At 41.4% G+C, this 16,228-nt stretch overlaps 1 protein-coding gene across 1 annotated transcript in view; it reads right to left on the bottom strand.

Annotated features, from left to right (window-relative positions):
- Window positions 1-16,228, bottom strand: part of MRPS6 (mitochondrial ribosomal protein S6) — a 65,010-nt gene that overhangs the window by 13,997 nt on the left and 34,785 nt on the right. The window contains exon 3 of the mRNA XM_059064473.2: window positions 1,676-1,815. Coding sequence (XP_058920456.1) covers window positions 1,676-1,815 — 140 coding nt within the window. The remainder of the gene's footprint in view (window positions 1-1,675; window positions 1,816-16,228) is intronic.

Here is a 16,228-nt window from a genome sequence, read left to right as displayed (position 1 = left end):
ATTCCAGGTGAGCTCTTCCCAGATCTGAGTTTATTCTATCCATAAAGGAGAAAGAGTACCACCCTACCCCAGCACTGCACACAGAGGCCTGAAAACTAGATGAGTTAAGGCGGCAGTTCTCAAAGCGTGGTCCTCACGGTAGCAGCGGCAGCGCTACCCACGCACTGTGAGAAATGCAAATTCCAGGATGCTGGTCACACTAGCCCTCAACAAGGTCAAATCCTCTACTTGGAAAGGGGGCAGAAGAAAGCATTCCTACTGTACATCCCTGAAAGCACATAATGAGGAAAATGACTTCTCTCCCTGTTCAGTGCCTTCCATCACAGAGCCTGGCTAATAACTCTTGGCCAAATTTTATATGCTTCTCTTAAAAAAAAAAAAAAAAAAAAAAAAAAAGGCAAAAGGATTCATAGCCTTGCTATTAAAACCAAACCCCTTTGTTTGGTTTAAGTTTAAAAAAAATGTTATACACACAGTCTCCATCGCTTACTGTTGTTATGATTGTGGAGAGGAATAAGCCACCCAGCATTTCAGGTCGCCTAGCAACACCTCAGGCACCCTCTTCAGAGGTGCTCTCGAGAAGCTGAACACTAGCACAAAACAAGGTGAAGCAATCAAAAGAAACGTGCAGTCTGTGCCACATCTCGGCGGAAGGTTTACAAGCAGTAAGAAAGCCTGGCGTGAGGTGTGACTTGACTCGGGCCCATCACGTGCAGCAAACCTGCACAAGGCTGCTCGCCCCACATGACTAAAAGCAGCATCATACAACACCCAGGACTGTCCGCAGAGCACATCTTCAGAGGCTGCTGCCTTTGATCGCTGTGACAAAGTGGATGGGAGAACGAACGACCACCGGAGTTCAGTATCCAAGGAAGCTAAGTGACTTGGTCTAGGCCACACAGCTGGGAGGCCCAGAAGGAGAATCAAGTCTTCTGGCCCTGGACTTTCCCTTCTGTGCTAAAAACTGGTTCCCGTTCCTCTATCACCTACTTCTAGGAAACCCAACAAGATAAGATTCTTCCTCCAAACCAGAAACCTTGGGCATAAGTCTAGAGAAGCGGCAAACCAACCCAACGAACAAACTGACCTTGAAGGATTTCTGCAAAGATACGTATCACCGTAAAATCAAATCCTTGACATGTCTGAGGAACTTGCTCTATACTATGTGAGAAAGAAGTCCCATTACAGAAAACTGTCACTAAAATTGGCTGGAATAGGTAGAACCATTTTCCTGTTGGGGGTTTTAGGCTCTGGCTATACACATTAGTAATAAGAAGGACATTTTGCTTGTTATCTGCAACCTTCATCTTTACGAAGGATGCACTGAGGGGGTGACCAACACATTGCTCAATGAGGTGTTTTAAAGGTGAAAGTTAAAGAAAGGCCAGGGGAAAACAGTGCTCAAGTTGACGAGAAAAGTTTCCCACCGTCAAAAGCTTAGGAATGTGTTACTGCTGGCATGACCTCTTTTGGGGACTCTGATTAGCCGATTGTGGGGTCAGCAGAAATGCATCCCATCTGCAACACAACACTGCCGGGGTGCGTACCTGCACACCACCTGGCAGGCATGGCGGGGATCTGACCATGAGCGTCTAATGACTCCTGAGATGAGTCACACAGCGCTCCTTACGGAGCTCACCAAAGGCACGTGTCCAGTGACTCTCGAAGGACTTACCCTCCCCTGGTGTGCCGCTGACTGTGCGCGGAGATCCTATAAGGAAGCGCACGCTCGCCCAGGTTCTCCAAGTTCCTCACCACAGCCCCTCTGTCCATCAGGGTTTCTAGTGTACGCTTCAAAGCAGCAGCGGTCTCTGGCTGTTTTTTGGTTTTGTTTTTAAAAAGAAGAAAAAAAACACATCAGAATCAATGTAAGAACGAGAATGATTAAGTGTGGTCAGTTCCAATCATAACAGCTCTATTGGTAGGGATCTTTGGGTAAAAGCAACAGAAACTACTTTTGGCTAACTTAAAGTTTAAAAAAAAAAAGAGAGAGAGAGAGAGAGAGAGAGAAAGACACATTTATCATTAAGGATACGAGATGGCTCACAGATACGAAGGAAAATCTGAAGCAGCAGGCCTCGGAGAGTTCAGGGACCAGAGCAGCTCCAGGGATCTGGGAGGCAGGAACTAATGAGTGTTGTCTTCAGAGCACCTTGGCCAGGATGAATCAGCGCCAATCACTGTCAGTCCTTGTAGCCCATGATTCAAAATTCAAACTCCAGGGAAAGAGCATCCTCTTGGCAGGACACTTTGATTGACCATCTTACCAAAACCATAGACAGCCAGTGGGAAAAGGGGTTGTCTCCCAAAGAAAAACTGAGAGCTAGTAACCAAAAGGGAGAAAGGATGAGTAAGACCCAATCTCTGCCCGCATGGAGCTTACAATCTAATAAAGACATGAACTCAAAAACCCACGTTAAGAAGACCAGAAGGCAGAACACCGGAAGTGACGTAGGGACCAGAGAGCTCATGAAAAGAGAGAAAGCACATGCAGCTGGAAGAAGGGTTCCATTAAAGAAAGCGGTCTCGAGGGGAGCCCTGGAAAATGACAACGGGAGATGCAAGGAACAAACAAACCAGGCATTGAGTAAAAGAGCAGAGACAAGAAAGTATTGAGGAAACAGCTAGAAGTCCCATCCGATGAAGTTCAGGACAAGGAGGACTGAGCAGTTAAGATTGTAGGTTGGGTCCAAGTATATAAACAATCAATACCCGTTATTAAAAAACAAAACTGAAACAATATAAAATCCCATCATCCAGAGATAAAAGACTTTAAATATTTTGGTGAATTTCCTTCCGATAGCCCTCTATGCACATGTATACACCAAAAACTTTTGGAAGAAAAGACACTTTATAGGGGTAAACTTGAGAAGACACAACTAACGGAATGTGGAAAATGAGGGAGAGGTGTGGGAAATGAGGGAGAGGCGTGGGAAATGAGGGAGAGGCGTGGCAAAAGAGGGGCACCAAACATGGTGGCTGGGAGAATGGGGTTATTATTAACAGCTAAAGGGAGATCTGGACAAGCTGGCTGGGGACACAAAAGATGACTCTGGTTTAGGACATGCTGAGTCTGAGACGCCCACAGTTCCTCCAGGCTGACCTCTCAAGATGTAAACCTTAAGCTCAAAACAACAGGGCAGGCTAGAATTACACATTTAACAGTCATCTGCAGAGAAGGGCTATCTGAAACCCTGGGAGAAGTGAGAGCACTGAGGGAGGGGGTGGGGTGAGAAGAAAAGAGACCAACAACAGAAGCCAGGGGAGTGCAAACATTTGGGGGCTGACAAGGGGACTCAAAGTCAGAGAAGCAAACAGCAAAAGGAAAACCAGACCTGCCCTGTCACAGAAACTAAGGAAAGAGGCAGCCTCCAGAATGACAGGATGGAGGTGAAGAAAAAACCACAGCACAGGTGACTGCACGGTCACTTAGCAAGATGGGGCTAAAAGCTAGATTGCAAAGGTAGAGGTGACAGAGAGAGAAAGCTCTAGAGCCTGAGGGGCAAACAAATTTGAGTAAACTGTTCGAGGAGAGAGAAAACACAAGGAAGTTAGCAGTTAAAGGGGCCTGAACCAGTCGAAGGATAAAATGCAGGATGTTTTAAACATCATCATCGACGGCCAACGTGATTTGCTGCGTAACTGCCACGTGATCAACACAGATCTAGTGTTTTATTGGTATATATTTAATCTTCACCACACAGAAAAAGGGAGACAGGGAGGTTGATAGATTTGGAAACTGGGCCTCTGAGCGATGTCATGACTTTGAGATTACGTGGCCGTTAACAAGTGGAAGAGCCTGATGCAAAGAAAAGGAACACTGCCAAAAGTCAAATCGGGGGAGGAGGCCAGAGGACACCTTGGCAAGGAAAAGAGTACTTCTCCTCAGACATAAGTGAAGAAATGCAAGCAGAGACATCTTCAATGCAGGAGTGAACTTAAGAAAAGGCTACCTTCCAGTGGGCTCATTTGGGATCAAATGAAAAGAAAACTGCAGAACAATTTTAAGTGTGCACTCTAGTAACGGAAGAAAATCCACTATATACCTGTATATTTTCTTTCTGACAAATACTGCTAAAATGCTGTGAATGCACTAAGTATTAGTTTAAGGTTTAGAAATAAAATTTCTACTTTTATTTCATATTGTAGCCCACTAGGGATTTTTTAAATTCCTACTGAAAATTATGTGTATTTATATATTTAACCAGACTTATTATGATAAACAGAAACGTCCTGAAAACAAAAATAAGGGGCAAAATCTCTTTGCATTAACACTAACTAGGTAAAGAGTCTATGGCAACTTCTCCTTATGATTGTAAAGAAATATTTTTATATAGTTCTAAATCAAAGAGCCTAAATTCTTCTCGCATTTCATGAGTTCACAGACGTTTCAGTATTTTGCAGAAACCTCATTACTAACAGCAGGGTAATATTTCATTTCATTAAAAATGCTATTTCTTGACTCGCTATTGCATCAATTAACTTATGATAAGTAGATGAACAGTCTATCCCAATAAAGAATGGGTAAGGGAGAACACACACACACACACACACACACACACACACACACACACCCCACTTTGATTACAGTCTTCTGATTAGCTACCCAAATCATAAATTTTAATTCAGTTTTGCCTGATTAAAAAGGAATATATCTCAATGCCTCTTGTTTAAATTCCAACTGAAGAGTTTACAGTATGAAACATGGAGCATCCTCTTCTGAAGTAAGAGCTTGTATAATAAAAGATTTGCTTCTGTCCAAAAAAGGGGAAAGGCTACCTAACAAGAATGTAACTTGGGAAAAATATCAAAACACATTTTAACTTCGGCATGTCGAGGTCAAATTGCAGACTGTTTGAATGGCCACATTCATTTCACTGTAATTCAAATTACCCAAAAGTTTAAAAAGATGAAGGAGGGGTTAAAAGACTTCCTGTTTATTAAGGGAGCTGCTCAACTTGTCCCATACACCTACCTCGTCACTCTTCAGTCAAGGGTCAGCAATCCAGGGCCTGTGCGCCAAATCTAGCTCACTACCTCCTTTTGCAAATAAACTTTTACTGGAACACAGCCAGCTCATGCATTTACATAGTGTCCATGGCTGCTTTCATGCTAAAAGCCGACTTGAAATTACAGCAGAGACTATATGACCCTCAAAGTCTAAACTAGTTACTATCTGGCCAACCTCTGCTCTACAGTGTAATGGACTGAGGGAAGCTGGCAAGGCCTCAATCCACTCACCCTAAAATGTACCACAGATTAATACCATGAGCCTGGGCCACTGAGCTACAGACAGTGAGCTCCCCATGGGATGGGTCCTCAGGTAGAAACGCAGGGCGCCAACCTAATAAGGAATGTCAGCCTGACTGTTCAAATCACCACAGGATTCAGAAGGGATTCTACAAAATCACCATTCCACCCACCAAGCTCCTAATCTTACCAATCCAGACTTTCAACTTTCCTCATTGGTGAAACTTCTAAGTCTATTAAAATAAAAATTTTAGGCTTCCAAAAGAAAAAAAAAACAGCTCTGCTCAACACAGCACAATGTTCAATTTGTAAAAACATATGGTCTACAGGAAGCACACGATCTTGCTGGCGTAATTCTCATTTACAAGGTCTCTGAACCCTTTAATTCCAGCTATTCTAAGAGAGGTTGTGCACATGTGCTCCTTACGGGCTTCTCTCACCCCATCTGAAAGCAGCTCCTTGAGACTTTCCTCCAACCCACCATATGTCAATGAGACACAATTCTGTTACAGCACAGATTGGAGAGCGAAAAACGTTCACTTGGACAAAAAAAGTATGGAAAAGAAACAGTGAGTGAATGTGAATGGGAACTAGGAAAACTGGACTCCAGTCGCAGCTCCTTCACTAATGCTATGCAACTCTTTAAATTATTAAATTTAATAATAAATTATTAAAATTTATCCATTTTAAAGTTGTGCCTCAGTTTCTTCAAGTGCTAAATTAGTGGTTCTCAACAAATTTTCTGTCTCTATAAGCCTCTCACAAACAACATTTATGTCACAATTCTCAAAATATCCTGGGGGCACAAAGTTTTTTTGTTTTTGTTTTTTTTTTGAGGTACGCGGGCCTCTCCCTGTTGTGGCCTCTCCCTTTGCGGAGCGCAGGCTCCGGATGCACAGGCTCAGCGGCCATGGCTCACGGGCCCAGCCGCTCCGCGGTATGTGGGATCTTCCCAGACCGGGGCACGAACCCGTGTCTCCTGCATCGGCAGGCGGATTCTCAACCACTGCGCCACCAGGGAAGCCCGGGCACAAAGTTTTTAAAAAGTCTCTCTCTTTTCTTCTGATATCCTCATCACCCCAAAGTGCCCCGCCCACCTCAGGGACTCTTTATGTCTTTCTCATTTACTTCTACACAGCAATTTATGAACATCCTTTCATCACGGGAATGTAAGCTTCAGGAGAGCAAGCACTTTTGTCTATCTTGTACACAACCGTACTCCCCAAATCCACAAGAGTCCACATCATGGAGCGGGTGCTAGAAATGGTCGTTGAATAAATGAGCGAATCAGATGGACCTCCCCAAGAGCGTCTCTTGCTTACTTACTCTCATCTTCCCCCCTGAGGGGCTGGAAGTTTTCTCGTTTCTCTAATACAATTTGAAGCCACTTTTCATATACAACATACCTCACTATCAGGGTAGTGACCGTAATACTGAAGCAACGTTACAGTACTAGCGTTTTTCTGTTTATTTCACGTAGTGCCAAAACGCTGTTAATACCAATACTACAGTTTAAAAGAATCCAGAATTCATCTAATAGGAGTGAAACTAAATATTTCAGAAATATAAAGTACAAACATACATAAACATAAATGTTAAACACGGATTGTTCTAATTATCTGTGATAAGATATAATACTACCCAAAGAATTTACACTAAACAATACTTAAAAAAAGGAAGTTCATCCTAGACAAAATTAAAACCAAATTTTGACCTTATTATTATTAATTACTGGACCTACTGGTGTTCAGGCTACAAAAGAAGACTTAGGGAAAACCCAACAGCTAACTTCAAATATTTGCAGGGCTACAATGTAAAAGATAAGTTTGTTTTATTTTGATTGGACACTGAGAAACTGGAATCAAAAGGTAAAAATTACAGAGAAACAGAGCCCTGATGTATAAACAAGAACACATTTCTGAAAATTAGAGCTATGTGAGAGTGAATGAGGCTGCCTTGTAAAGAACGGACCTTCCCATCACTCGAAATGCAAAGATATGGGATGACCACCATATATATCAATCTTTGCACCGGGTGGGAGGTTAGACTTTGCGACTTCTGAAGCCCCTGCTGAGATTAAATTCCAATACTGTTCTGGCACCACTCATCATTCTGAAGTACATTCTGAAGTGAAACCGCCTTTTTATAAACACTGCAATTGCATGGTGGTGAGGAATACACTACTAGTAAAGTTTGGTGGTGGTGCGTACATTTATATGAAGGCACCAGCCGTTTTACCCACTGTTGCTTTTGCAGTGATCCCCTGAAAAGGCCTCTGGGAAGTCCAAGGCTCCTCAGATCACCTTTTGCAAACTGCAGTTCTAGGGATTCTAATGGGCAAAGTTTCTATAAAAAAGAATAAAGAGCAAGGAGATGAGGAAAATAAAAGGAAGGACATCTCTACTTGCCCCTCAAATAAAATCCGCATTCAGTACGGTTATTTAAGCTAAGAATTCATGGGAATATCATAAACACCATCGGTCAATGACCAGTGTTTAATTAAACTTATTTTCATCCCAGAAGAGAAGCTTTTCAACAGAATTATCTTGTAAATCAGACTCTCCGGCAAAGACAGTGTTGAACCAGTGGCCCTCGGGTGCACCCAGCTATCACAACACCACCCTCATGGCCCACCAGGAAATGAAAACCACATAGAATCCACAACATTTAATGGCGTGAAGCACCTACCTACACCTCACCCTTCTCACTCTACAAAGAGTAGTGCAACTCCCAGGAGGATTTAGGGAAGGTGGAGCCAGGTCAGAAAACCGTCAAAACCTGTGAAAATGTAAATGTAAAAGCCTTTCCCAATCGACGCTGCATCTTAATTCCAAGGTTTATCCCCTTAAGAAAACGTCCTTGAAATTTACATTTCCAAATAGAGAGAATGTACCTGGAAATTCTGCATTGAGAGTCTCACAGCAACTTGAAAAAGAAAATCTGTGAGCACAGCTTTCAACAGAAGAACCAGCTTCCAGGGAAAGCTCTGTCACTAGCAGACCTCGGTTGGAAGAAGAGAATGGACACCACCTACCTCAAAATGTATGAGGTGCCAGCCCTGCCCAACATCTACAGAGCCCAACTTTGGGAATGATTCCATGGGAACCGTTTTATCAAATATCTTTATGACTCAATAGAACCTCTTTGCCCCACAATTTATTGAATCAAGAGCTGCAGTCCTCCCAGTAATTAAGGATAAAACTTACTAAGCACAGAAGCTATTTTAAAAATTAGAATAAAATTCAGTAAGGGCAAGTCTAGAACACTAAGAAAAAGTAAAGATACATAAATACATGCTGGAACATGATTATACTTACCTATAATGGACTATTATACACTACATAACTTGTAGGTAAGTGACTAGAAAAGTAACGCTTAAAGATTTTTTAAAGGTCAAAGATAGAAAACACTTGAGATCTTTTTAACTGCTCTACTACTTTGCCCATGAATCATTAAACCATTTATTTTAAAAAAATATAAGATAACTATGAACAAAGACTTAACAGACTTTAAAAAGCGGGGGAGAGGACAGAAGAAGAGACAGGAACGAATACACATCAAGTGTACTGGGAAAGTAACAAATACTCTGATGAGGTGAAAAACTGTTTCTTTTTATAAGCCACTGTTGTGTACTCTACAAACCGAAAATACCTCAAAATTTTAAAATAATGTTAAATACTGCAAATTTACAGTTCAGACACATCAAGTGGTCATTTAACCGTTAAAGCAACAGAGCCCTGAGAGTTGCTGAAGCATGTGTACTAAGTGAACGGCACTCATGAATATGATATTCAGTTTACACACTCATCTTCATGAGAAACAATTATGGGGGGGCATCTACAACTCTCCATTGCAGAACAATTTTAAAATGATCTTAATGGCATATATCAGCTGTAAAAGAGAAGGTGTATACATCCACATCTGGAAATGGAGTGAGAACTAGATGATTTCTTATAAATATACCAAACTCTGTGGGTATCAGAAACATAGGTTGAACCTTATGAAACTGCCATTTGGGAGGACCAAGAACAGTCCAAATATTGACCATTTCTTAAGGCTCAACCTAGAAGCTATCCACCAACATTCCTCTCAAAGTGCCTCCCTCAAGACAAGTACTTCCAAGTTGCTCACTGTGAAATCCACCTCCAAAAGGATAGCCACAGGGATATGAGACACAAAGACCCTGCCCTTTAGAAGTCTGTGATGTAGATATGCAGACACACATAAGTAACTAATAAAGGGAGGGTGAAACACTTCTGACGGGTGGGTTGGAGATGGCAGACCTCAGCCAGACTCTAAAGGCTGAAGAACACCTCTTCAAGAGGTAGAAGGAGCGTGAGTTAGAGTCCTCTCAGAGCAGGTCTGGATTAAGAAGGTTCTGATGGAATTTATATTTGGGGTAGAATCAATGTGGACACTCTACTCGGTACAGGTAGAAGCCATTGCTTTTTTCCACTCGTGGCAATTTTTCTCTTTGCCTAGAACATTAAGATTTAGTTTCTTCAAACACACTTTTGGTAAAAATGTAAACTTTCTGGAGGGCAATTTGGCAATATATATTAGTTTAAAATATGTATGCCTTCAACGCTACAGCCACTTCTAGGAAATTGCTCTATGAAAACTGTCATACCCACGCACAAGGATTTAGCTATGAAAATACCACAAAATTATTAGGATAGTGAATAAATGGAAATGTAGTTCTTCATTAATAGGAGTGTCTGGTTCAATAACTTATTTTTACTGATTGAACAAGTATTATGCAGCCAGTAAAACAACAGGAATGCTGATCCTTACATACTGACATGAAAATATAATAATGATAAAATAAAGAAAAAACCCAGCGTGTAGGGTCAGTCCAGTTTTTTCCCAAAGAAATAAAGTACTAAGATACATATATTTTAGAAGTTTGGATGAATATACAGCTAAACGATACCAGTTTTCCTTAGGTAGTAAGATGAGAGGAATATTCTACTCTCTTCTTTCTGCACTTTATTATCTGACTTCTCTCACAATAAGCAATGAAAAGGTGATTTAAAAACTTTTGGGGTGGGGGTGGGAGCGAATTCAGTTTTGTTCTGTTTTAAGAAGAATTTCTTCCCCTGAGTCTATACCAATTGCTATCTTACTAGATGCTGCAGTTTGTGAATTCTGTGTCAAAGCCCTGAAACTATACCTCAGCATTTAGAACTCATGCCATATCCATACTGATTCCATATCCATATGTTTTTAAAAATATAATAATCAGGGAGGTATAGATGGAGAGCTTTTCAGTGGTTACTTGAAGAGCCTTGTAAGCTATACTTCCAGCATCATGAGCTCTGACAACTGGCTGCTCTGTCTCTTGGGAATCAGAGGAAAAACTGGAATCTCGCAGTCAGGAGCCCAGAGATCTCTGATCTCTGATTCTAGAATCAGAGCAGACCAAAAGAGATGTGCTGGGAAAAGGCCAACTGTGGCCTTGAAAACACAACAGCCGATGAAAGCAAGATGATGCAAAAACTCAGAGGAGCCTAGCCATTCTATTGCCATGCAGCCAAGACTCAGATTCTTGAGATCTGGGAAATCTGACACAAAAATGTATTCTTTGGACAATATGATGAAAATAAAAAGAACCCAGGGAAGAATGGAAGAAAAAAATCAGATTGCCAGATTCAGCATAGATTAATGCCGTGCCAAGAGCAAACTGCAAATGAAGTAGAGTCACAGTTCGTAGCATGGCTGAATTTGCAATTAGAATCATCTGGGGAGCTTTTAAAATGAGATGCCTATGTCTCATCCTCAGATATTTTGATTCTATTGGTCTATTGGGGATTCACAAATCTTGGGCAGCAGGATTGTTCAAAGCTCCCCAGGTGTGGACAAAGGTGAAAACCACATTCTAGTAGGAAGCTGGCTAGCTTCTCATCACTCCAAAGATGAATGATTCTGGCTGAACTGTAGTTTATAAAGGATTTTCAGCAATGATCTCCTTCAACTCTAATTTAAGGAACATAAATGCTCCACTTTTCTCACAGTAATAATGGAGTCCTCCCTGAATGTTAAATGACAATCACAATGGGTGACTACTTGTGGTTAATACTGCCTGAACAGCTGGGAAAATGCCAAAATTAAGGTACCCATGTTTGCTATTCTGAGAACATTCCAAAATCCACAATCCTTTTACTGGGAGATTTCCATTTCTTTCCTCCTCATTCCCCTCCAGATGCACTTACAGATGAATAAAAGATGGGAAACAAGAAGATTGGCAGGAGTCCTGGTTACTATGGCAGCAAGTAAATGAAATGCCACAGCTCATGAAACTGATAGTGAGAGCAGGCATCAGGTAGACATCATGGAGCTGTACCTGTCCTGTTGATTGCTCTCCTTCATGCACAATTCAGTTCACTGCCTCCGCCTTATATTTCATCCTGTTCAGAGAGCGGAAGGGGGACAGCACTGGAATGGCAGGGAGACCAAGGAGGTAAGAATCAGCAAAGGACGTTGATAGTAGAGACAAAAGGGTTATGAGAAAAGCCGATTTAGGTTCTGTGAATCTTCTAAGCATCAGTGTATGGGTTTAGCAAAAATATCAGTCTGGGTTAAGGGACATTTTTTTAAAAATATGCCTTGAAAGAATCAGAAACTTGGTCTTTGGCAAGACAGTCAGATTTGCATACCTTGCTGAACAACACACCAAAAGTGTCATCACCAGCTAAGCCGCTGCAGTGGTGCGTATTAATTCAAGTGGTGCGAGGAAGGTACTTACAGGACTACACTGCCCCGAAGAGCAGGGAGGAGAAAGGGCATAAAAGCACAGAGGAACTGAAGGGATCAAAACACCCTTCGAGATTCAGCTACTTCCTAGGAAAGGTGTGCCTTTCCTCCCCTAATCCTATCTTGCAAGTGTAATTATTTAGAAGTACATGTCCTTCCCTAATAAAGCCTCTTCAAGGTTGCTTCCTATTCATCTTTACTAGCTGCTGGAGATGCAAAGAACCTGGCACACAGGATGCATTCGATAAATGTTTGATGAATACGTACATCAAAGGATAAATGGAAAGATAGATAAGAGATGGAAGTTACTAACTGTACTTAATTCAACTAGAAAGGAAGAAAGGATTAAACCAAAAATGAAATAAAATTCAAGGAGAAATAAGATCTTCATTGCAAAAAGGAGAACAGCATATATATATATAAAATGCATATATATAATGTATATATATAAAGGCAGAGATACATAATAAAGTTAAGCATATTCTGTTAGTCAAAAACAGAGATGTATATGGTCAAGGAACTAGGAACAAACAGGTGGAAGGTGGAAATAAACATAGCGAGAGGGACTTCCCTGGTGGCGCAGTGGTTAAGAATCCGTCTGCCAATGCAGGGGACCCGGGTTTGAACCCTGGTCCGGGAAGATCCCACATGCCGCGGAGCAACTAAGCCCATGCGCCACAACTATTGAGCCTGTGCTCTAGAGCCCATGAGCCACAGCTGCTGAAGCCCACGCACCCAGAGCCCATGCTCTGCAACAAGAGAAACCACCGCAATGAGAAGCCCACGCACCGCAAGGAAGAGTAGCCTCCGCTCGACGCAACTAGAGAAAAGCTCGCGCGCAGCAACGAAGACCCAATGCAGCCAAAAATAAATTAAAAAACAAAAAACAAAACAAAACATAGTGGGAGACACGTAAAGTTGCCTCCAAACTTCTAAAGATTCTTGGGACTAATAAAACCAATGGACATTCGATCCCTAGAGTACCAGAGAATATTACAACAAAACTCAGCCTCCAAAAACGTATGAAAACTTCTGGTAACTGAGTCAGCAAGCCTCACGTAGAGACAATAATATTTTACAGAGAATCTGCCATAGGGCATGACAATAAAATTTCAAATTAGAATTGGAAGGAGAGTAAAACCCAAAGTAACAACAGCCCTCATTCTGTTGTGTTTATTTCTCCTTCTAGTCTAAAATCAGCAGCATCCACCCTGGAGTACTGCATTCAAACTTGGAGGTCACATATAAAAATTGTCTAACTCCTAAGATAAGCAGAATTTTTAAACTCCCACTGTGCTTCTGGTTGACAACATGTTCTTTTAGGATAAGGCAGAAACTGGCAACAGGCTCTGAAATGTTAAGCTTCAAATGCTAAGTGAAGAGTGGATACCAGGATTTCCCAGTAAGTTGGAGCATTCAACATAAGCATGTTATGCCCCCTCCTGAAAACCTACTAGAACTACTGTAAAGGAGTGGTTTTCATGTTTGTTTTTTTTTAACGTACAACTCTGCAAAACTGAGGGAGAAAGGAGGGGAAAACAGCAATTCAATTTCAGAAAAAAAGAAAGCAGATGGAGAAAAGCAGCAATGGGGAAAACCAAGAGTCAACCATATTTCCACTGTAGAATTCCCCAAAAGATCTGGGAATTGGCAACACTGAGTACACCTCTGAAAATGGGGGTGAGTGGGGGACTAAAATAAAGTTGGTTGAAAGTTTATGAAAGTTGGTTGGACCCCTAGATGCATGTTTGGAGGTTGATTCTCTGGAGTGGGTAAATGAGAAGTACATGGACTGCAGGGCACAGGCACAGCTGTAAGAGGAGATATTATACCAAAAAGGAATTAGGAAAAAAAGGCACACTGCATGCTGAAGACCCCTGTGCTCCTTCTCCCAACTGGCTTCCAGAATGATGGCCCAAGGCCTTTTATCCTTCGAAGAACCTTCTTTGGGGAATCTGACCTGTTCTAAAGAGACTGCAGGAGTCATCCAACCAACAGCCAGGCCCTGACTGAGGCAGAAAAACTCCACCCACACACTCAGAGCATTTTTTTAGTCCACCCCATTCAACATAAGCAAACCACCAAAGATCAGAACACATTTGTGAAAAGCCTTTAACATGTGAGAACAACACAAACGAAATAAAAACTGGAGGAAACAATGCAGAAGGAGAAAACTTTAGCATCTTCAAAGATGAGAAAATACAGCATACATGAAAAAAGAACAAGGCTATAAAAAAGAAAGATTTGGGGAACAAAGGATCTCTTAAAAATTAAAAACCTGACAGAAATTTAAAAGAAATTCTTTTTTAACATAAGGGTTGGAAGATAAAGTTTAGATACACCTCTAGAAAGACCAAAAAGACAAAGATGAAAATTAAAGACTGTATGAAACCAACTGGACCAGTCCAGAAGATCCAAGACACGAACAAAAGTTCCAAAAGAGGAGAAAAATTACCCCCAAACTGAAGGACACGGGGTTGACAAACTGAGAGAGGCCAGTGAGGGCCAGTACAAGTGAAAGAAAAGCTTTCTTCAGGGTACATGATCATGAAATTTTAAAACACAGGGATTTAGAAGCTAGAAAAGAATGGTCTTATGTTTACACATTTCTGAAGGAAACTACTTCCCAACCCAGAATTCTATATTCAGCCAAACTTTCAGACAAAGGAGTAGAATAAAAACACTTTTAGACATGCAAAAACTTTAATTCTAGGGCACTGTAAAATTGAAAAAAAATAAGTAAATGTGTCAGTATTATCAGATTTCTTGCTGCTGGAGAAGGGAGATACAAACCTAGAAAGGGGGAGGCTAAAAAGAAACCTCTGGTGCTGGTTTACAACTGGAGGCATCAGTAGATGAGTACGTGAACTTCCTAGTTCTGTACACTGACCATGTTTACCTCTGTAAGAATGAGCACACCCAGACCTTAGTTTCTAAATACCATACCCTACTAAATGCCTGATCCTGAATGGGTCAGGGAAAGTACAAGATGAGCCTGGAACACCTTGTTGTGCTGGAAAATAAGGAAGTACTCAAAAAACGATGGAACGTGCCACAGCACACAAACCAGCCTGAAAGGAGACCTGCTAGCTAAATGTGGAAACATCTGAGGAAAATAATGACAGTGATGAATTATAACCCACTAAATAATACATGAGTTCAAACTGATAAAATAAATGGGGAAGAGGGGAAACTCTTAATTTCAGTATAGTAAAAAAAAAAAAAAAAAAAAGTTAGAAAAATCACTGTTTCACACCACCACAGTACTAACTTACTCAGGCAAGAATTATCAATGGGGCTTCCCTGCTGGTGCAGTGGTTAAGAATCCTCCTGCCAATGCAGGGGACAGAGGTTCGAGCCCTGGTCCGGGAAGATCCCACATGCCGCGGAGCAACTAAGCCCGTGCACCACATCTACTGAGCCTGCGCTCTAGAGCCCACAAAGCCCACGCACCTAGAGCCCTGTGCTCCACAACGAGAAGCCACCGCTATGAGAAGCACGTGCACCGCAACGGAGAGTAGCCCCTGCTCACCACAACGAGAGAAAGCCCGCGCACAGCAACGAAGACCCAGCACAGCCAAAATGAAACAAATAAAATAAATACATTTATTTTTTAAAAAAAGAATTATCAAATGGATGCTAAAACTAGGGATTCAAGTTTGATGAGGAATAAGTTATTTACATAAACTCTAATTATCTCCCCACAATTTACTTATTACCAAAGGGGAAAACGTTAAGTAGACAGTGGAGAGACCTGGTAGGTACCACCCCCAATCAAGTATCCAAGTTAATGTCAACATAACGAGACAACACAACACATGCCTCTCAGTGTGAGGCTTTGAGGACATATTATTGCTTACGTTGTAGTCCTGCCAAAAATGCATAGTGTGAATCGAATCGTGAGAAAACAACCCTAAATAGGGGTGGCATTCACAAAATGACTGGCCTCTAAACTTCAAAAATATCAATACCATAAAAGACAAGAAGAACAGCTGAGGAACTATTTCAGACTAAAGGAGACAGACATAAGAGCTAAGTGCGAGGAACTGGTTTCCAAACTTAAAAAAAAAAAGGTTGCTATAAAAGAACATTATTGAAACAGCAACATTTGAATAGACTTTAGATTAAAAATGTCGTATCAGTTACTTTCCAGATTTTGATAATTATATTGTGATTATCCTTGTCTTAAGAAACATATCCCTAAGTACTTAGAAGGTAAGGGGAA

This window comes from Kogia breviceps, chromosome 5 (assembly GCF_026419965.1).
Source record: "Kogia breviceps isolate mKogBre1 chromosome 5, mKogBre1 haplotype 1, whole genome shotgun sequence".
NCBI lineage: Eukaryota > Metazoa > Chordata > Mammalia > Artiodactyla > Physeteridae > Kogia > Kogia breviceps.
The sequence above is the reverse complement of the archived record's forward strand: the minus strand, read 5'-3'. Positions and strand labels throughout refer to the sequence as shown.